The following is a 6,604-nucleotide window of genomic DNA, read 5'->3' as shown; positions in this document are numbered from 1 at the left end:
ATGGAAGAGCACCTTAGATATTCAAGTCCCAGGGACCAGATTCACCTCTGGTGATTGAAGCCAAAGGAGTTACATGAGAGATGAATCTAGGCCTGTGTAGGTGATGTCTTCTGTTGACTGTCTGATGGGAGTGGTCTACCACATTGCATGCTGTTCGATGTCTGCTGCTGTGTTCTGTTTCCTGGGCAACTTCTCCCACGTGGAGCGGCCAAATGACAGAGAGGAGCATTTCTTTTTATTAATTTGAAGAAGAGCAGAGAAGTCCCCCCAGCCCAGCTCCTTTTATGACTTCATTTTTGTACTGAAGGTGCATCAAACTCCCCACCCCTCAGCTCTTCAAGATATTCTGTTCATGTCTGAGGAACAGGAAGTCTCCTCTGGATGAGTTTCCATACACAGGGCGTGACTCAGTATGAATAAATTTCTCTTCGAAGAAGTGATCAGTTTCAATTGGTTCTCTTGGATTTGTCTACTGCAGTGGTGATTTTCTTGCCAGTCCAAGTAGTGTCAACTACATTGTAAGAAGTTGGTCCCAATCCAGCCCTGGCATAAAATGGCATAGCTTCGTGGATTTCAATGGGGCATATGCCTGCTTATCCCAGGAAGAATTTGGTGCTTTCTCCCTAAAATTCACTCCATTGTGGAAAATCCCTCCACAACTGAAGCTTGACCCCCTAAATCTCTGACTCTTCCCTGCTGTAACACAAGAAACAATCTCCACCACGGTTCAATGGTCTACTCACTTGAAACATTTCCTGGAACCAGTGTGTGGTTGGTTCTTCCTCCAGCAAAGTCTTCATTAGCTTGCCAAGGGCTTTCAAGGACTCTACGTACAGTGACTGAAACCAGAAGAGAAGGAGTGAGGCTCAGCACAGATAATGTGTGTTGGGGCTCGGGAAAGCTAACCATAACCTTGCCAGGGAGGCCATGTGTGACTGCCATCACCCAGTGCCTGCTGGGCAGAAATACAGTGGATGGTGCCTGCGGAGAATTGTTGTCACGTACCTGTATAGGCAGAGCATCCTTTACTGTCTCGCCTTCCTCTTTCATCATCTTCTCCAAGGGAGGGAGGGGAAACAAACTTTTCAAACACTGATCAAGGAGCTCACAGTTTTCTTCCAAGATCAAAGATGGTTTGAGTTTGCTGGCAGAAGAAAGAGAGAGAGAGAAAAGTCATGCATTAGACTCAGTACCACTTCCAAGTAAAAGAAATGGGTCCAATGACTGGAGATTGTCCCAATCTAATACCCCACATGCAAACAACACTTCACTTTGCAGCTGAGCACCTCTTTGCACCTCTATTAAGTATTGGCTCATCGAGAAGTAAAGCTAAAGCTTCAAGTCCCCTTTTTAGAGAAACCCACAAACTTCCTTCCCCCTGCCAGCTAGCCAGACAACTCCCTCCCCATCTGAACTCTCCTGCATTGGACTGCATGCCCCACAACCTCCAAGTTTGTGTCTTTCAAGCACAAACCTCCAAATGGACACATTCAAACCCTCAAGAACTAAAGTTCTGCTGGTGAGCAGCATGTGAGCCAAACCCGGCAGGCATCAGACTGCTCCCAACCTGACACTCATGAATTAGCAAAGAGGATGATGTCACAGTGCCAGGAAATATGGCAGAAAATAGCCTACCTCAGATGTCCAATGGCAAGAATTGCCTTGTAGCAAACTGGACTTGAAAGGCAGAGAGGCCTTCCACTCACACCCTGAAACAGGGCCATATGCCAGACCTGTAATAAACAGACACTGTGCTCGGCAGGCTCTCTCCCTCAGAAATGGACCATAGGGCCATCTGCAGGCTATACAGAAAGATAACTCCCCAGACACAAGCCATTCCTGCCACTTACAGCCCACAATAGGTCGGCATCCCTGCCAAGCTCAGAGTGGACCCAGCAGCATTCTGGGTTCCATGCAGGTAGCTTATGAGACTGCAGTGGTACAGTCACAGCCAATGGATAAAACAACATCTACCTGGAAACCCAGTCTTATGACATTACAACAAACTCCTTTGTACTTCAGTCCTCAAAGCTCCTCATCACTGACCAGCATGTAGCCAAGGAGCTCCAGTTTGTAAGAGAATTCGAACTTCTGGGAGTCTCTGGTCTCCAAAATGGCACAGCTAATCTCCATGACATTCTGGATGAAGGTTAATTTTAGGTACATGTCCTACATAATCCAGAAGGAGAAACAAGAGGATGTGGATGAGAAACGGAGAGAAGAACCAGAGTCCAGAAGATAAAGATCAGGAATTAAATCTAGCCTCAGCCCTGGTCTACACTAGGACTTTAGGTCGAATTTAGCAGCGTTAAATCGATGTAAACCTGCACCCATCCACACAATGAAGCCCTTTATTTCGACTTAAAGGGCTCTTAAAATTGATATCCTTACTCCACCCCTGACAAGTGGATTAGCGCTTAAATCGACCTTGCCGGCTCGAATTTGGGGTACTGTGGATACAATTCGATGGTATTGGCCTCCGGGAGCTATCCCAGAGTGCCCATTGTGACTGCTCTGGACAGCACTCTCAACTCAGATGCACTGGCCAGGTAGACAGGAAAAGAACCGCGAACTTTTGAATCTCATTTCCTGTTTGGCCAGCGTGGCAAGCTGCAGGTGACCATGCAGAGCTCATCAACACAGGTGACCATGATGGAGTCCCAGAATCGCAAAAGAGCTCCAGCATGGACCGAACGGGAGGTACGGGATCTGATCGCTGTTTGGGGAGAGGAATCCGTGCTATCAGAACTCCGTTCCAGTTTTCGAAATGCCAAAACCTTTGTCAAAATCTCCCAGGGCATGAAGGACAGAGGCCATAACAGGGACCCGAAGCAGTGCCGCGTGAAACTGAAGGAGCTGAGGCAAGCCTACCAGAAAACCAGAGAGGCGAACGGCCTCTCCAGGTCAGAGCCCCAAACATGCCGCTTCTATGATGAGCTGCATGCCATTTTAGGGGGTTCAGCCACCACTACCCCAGCCGTGTTGTTTGACTCCTTCAATGGAGATGGAGGCAATACGGAACCAGGTTTTGGGGACGAAGAAGATGATGATGATGATGATGAGGTTGTAGATAGCTCACAGCAAGCAAGCGGAGAAACCTGTTTTCCCAACAGCCAGGAACTGTTTCTCACCCTGGACCTGGAGCCAGTACCCCCCGAACTCACCCAAGGCTGCCTCCTGGACCCAGCAGGCGGAGAAGGGACCTCTGGTGAGTGTACCTTTTAAAATACTATACATGGTTTAAAAGCAAGCATGTGAAAGGATTACTTTGCCCTGGCATTCGCGGTTCTCCTAGATGTAGTCCTAAAGCCTTTGCAAAAGGTTTCTGGGGAGGGCAGCCTTATTGCATCCTTCATGGTAGGACACTTTACCACTCCAGGCCAGTAACACGTACTTGGGAATCATTGTAGAACAAAGCATTGCAGTTTATGTTTGCTGGCATTCAAACAACATCCGTTCTTTATCTCTCTGTGTTATCCTCAGGAGAGTAGATATAATTCATGGTCACCTGGTTCAAATAGAGTGTTTTTCTTCAGGGGACACTCAGAGGAGCCCATTCCTGCTGGGCTGTTTGCCTGTGGCTAAACAGAAATGTTCCCCGCTGTTAGCCACAGGGAGGGGGGAAGGTTGAGGAGGTAGCCACGCGGTGGGGGGAGGCAAAATGCGACCTTGTAACGAAAGCACATGTGCTATGTATGTAATGTTAACAGCAAGGATTACCCTGAAAGAGTGTAGCCACTGTTTTATAAAATGTGTCTTTTTAAATACCGCTGTCCCTTTTTTTTTTCTCCACCAGCTGCATGTGTTTCAAAGATCACAGGATCTTCTCCTTCCCAGAGGCTAGTGAAGCTTAGGAAGAAAAAAAAACGCACTCGCTATGAAATGTTCTCCGAGCTCATGCTGTCCTCCCACACTGACAGAGCACAGACGAATGCGTGGAGGCAAATAATGTCAGAGTGCAGGAAAGCACAAAATGACCGGGAGGAGAGGTGGTGGGCTGAAGAGAGTAAGTGGCGGGCTGAAGAGAGGGCTGAAGCTGAAATGTGGCGGCAGCGTGATGAGAGGAGGCAGGATTCAATGCTGAGGCTGCTGGAGGACCAAACCAGTATGCTCCAGTGTATGGTTGAGCTGCAGCAAAGGCAGCTGGAGCACAGACTGCCACTACAGCCCCTGTGTAACCAACCGCCCTCCTCCCCAAGTTCCATAGCCTCCACACCCAGACGCCCAAGAACGCGGTGGGGGGGGCCTCCGGCCAACCAGCCACTCCACCGCAGAGGATTGCCCAAAAAAAAGAAGGCTGTCATTCAATAAATTTTAAAGTTGTAAACTTTTAAAGTGCTGTGCTTAAAGTGCTGTGTGGCATTTTCCTTTCCTCCTCCATCACCCCTCCTGGGCTACCTTGGTAGTCATCCCCCTATTTGTGTGATGAATGAATAAAGAATGCATGAATGTGAAGCAACAATGACTTTATTGCCTCTGCAAGCGGTGATTGAAGGGAGGAGGGGCGGGTGGTTAGCTTACAGGGAAGTAGAGTGAACCAAGGGGCGGGGGCTTTCATCAAGGAGAAACAAAGAGAACTTTCACACCGTAGCCTGGCCAGTCATGAAACTGGTTTTCAAAGCTTCTCTGATGCGTACCGCGCCCTCCTGTGCTCTTCTAACCGCCCTGGTGTCTGGCTGCGTGTAACCAGCAGCCAGGTGATTTGTCTCAACCTCCCACCCCACCATAAACGTCTCCCCCTTACTCTCACAGATATTGTGGAGCACACACAAGCAGTAATAACAGTGGGAATATTGGTTTTGCTGAGCTCTAAGTGAGTCAGTAAACTGCGCCAGTGCGCCTTTAAACGTCCAAATGCACATTCTACCACCATTCTGCACTTGCTCAGCCTGTAGTTGAACAGCTCCTGACTACTGTCCAGGCTGCCTGTGTACGGCTTCATGAGCCATGGCATTAAGGGGTAGGCTGGGTCCCCAAGGATAACTATAGGCATTTCAACATCCCCAACAGTTATTTTCTGGTCTGAGAATAACGTCCCTTCCTGCAGCTTTTGAAACAGACCAGAGTTCCTGAAGATGTGAGCGTCATGCACCTTTCCCGGCCATCCCACATTGATGTTGGTGAAACGTCCCTTGTGATCCACCAGAGCTTGCAGCACTATCGAAAAGTACCCCTTGCGGTTTATGTACTCGGCGGCTTGGTGCTCCGGTGCCAAGATAGGGATATGGGTTCCGTCTATGGCCCCACCACAGTTAGGGAATCCCATTGCAGCAAAGTTAGGGAATCCCATTGCAGCAAAGCCATCCACTATGACCTGCACATTTCCCAGGGTCACTACCCTTGATATCAGCAGATCTTTGATTGCGTGGGCTACTTGCATCACAGCAGCCCCCCACAGTAGATTTGCCCACTCCAAATTGATTCCCAACTGACCGGTAGCTGTCTGGCGTTGCAAGCTTCCACAGGGCTATCACCACTCGCTTCTCAACTGTGAGGGCTGCTCTCATCTTGGTATTCATGCGCTTCAGGGCAGGGGAAAGCAAGTCACAAAGTTCCATGAAAGTGCCCTTACGCATGTGAAAGTTTCGCAGCCACTGGGAATCGTCCCAGACCTGCAACACTATGCGGTCCCACCAGTCTGTGCTTGTTTCCCGAGCCCAGAATCGGCGTTCCACAGCATGAACCTGCCCCATTAGCACCATGATGCATGCATTGTCAGGGCCCATGCTTTCAGAGAAATCTGTGTCCATGTCCTGATCACTCACGTGACCGCGCTGACGTCGCCTCCTCGCCCGGTATCGCTTTGCCAGGTTCCAGATAATGCGTGTGGTGTTTAATGTGCTCCTAATTGCCAAAGTGAGCTGAGCGGCCTCCATGCTTGCCTTGGTATGGCGTCCGCACAGAAAAAAGGCGCGGAACGATTGTCTGCCGTTGCTCTGACGGAGGCAGGGGTGACTGACGACATGGCTTACAGGGCTGGCTTCAGGGAGCTAAAATCAACAAAGGGGGTGTCTTTACATCAAGGAGTATTTCAGGCAGGACTTCATGGAGGGTTCCAATAAGAAATGGTGCACCTAAGTTATCGTTGTTATTGGAACAAGGAGGTTAGCCTGGCCTCTGATTGATACATGGCTAGATTTACCTCGCTGCACCTTCTCTGTGAGTGACTGCAGTGTGACCTAGAGGAATGAGTCCCCTAGACAGGGGAGGGGGGGAAGCAAATGAGTACAAAACAAATCTGGTCTATTTCTTGTTTTGATCCACTCCATCTATCTTTTACATCTTTGGCTGGCAGCAGATGGTGCAGAAGGACTGCATGCTATCCACATCTCATGGCTGCTCGGCAGAAGATGGAACAGTAAAACTGCTAGCCATCCTCATCTCTTGCCTGCCTGGCAGAAGATGGTAGAATACGACTGCTAGCAATCCTCATCTCTTGCCTGCCTGGCAGAAGATGGTACAGTACGACTGCTAGCAATCCGTATCGCCTGCCTGCTCACCATAAGACGGTTCAATAGGACTGACTGCAGGACTAAAGAGAATGACCTGGTCAAGTCACTCCAAATTTAGTCCCTGCGCCCATGTCTGTCCAGGCGCTCCCGGC

The 6,604-nt window shown here is 49.3% G+C and overlaps 1 protein-coding gene across 1 annotated transcript; it reads left to right on the top strand.

The window, feature by feature from the left end:
- Nucleotides 1-859: 859 nt before the first annotated feature.
- LOC311510834 (uncharacterized protein) lies at nucleotides 860-4,381 on the top strand. The gene is made up of 2 exons (XM_084610857.1): nucleotides 860-3,208; nucleotides 3,797-4,381. The coding sequence occupies exons 1-2, from the start codon at nucleotides 2,623-2,625 to the stop codon at nucleotides 4,309-4,311; spliced, it is 1,101 nt and encodes a 366-aa protein (XP_084466983.1). The 5' UTR covers nucleotides 860-2,622; the 3' UTR covers nucleotides 4,312-4,381.
- Nucleotides 4,382-6,604: the final 2,223 nt, after the last annotated feature.

This window comes from Lepidochelys olivacea, assembly GCF_965140295.1.
Source record: "Lepidochelys olivacea isolate rLepOli2 genome assembly, chromosome: 20".
NCBI classification, from domain to species: Eukaryota; Metazoa; Chordata; order Testudines; family Cheloniidae; genus Lepidochelys; species Lepidochelys olivacea.
The sequence above is the reverse complement of the archived record's forward strand: the minus strand, read 5'-3'. Positions and strand labels throughout refer to the sequence as shown.

What these genes read in the sequence shown, in the direction of transcription:
- LOC311510834 (XM_084610857.1), top strand. Translation starts at nt 2,623, where the DNA reads ATGCAGAGCTCATCAACACAGGTGACCATGATGGAGTCCCAGAATCGC. An exon ending in AGGCGGAGAAGGGACCTCTG is followed by an intron (nt 3,209 to 3,796) that starts GTGAGTGTACCT and finishes TTTCTCCACCAG; the next exon opens with CTGCATGTGTTTCAAAGATC.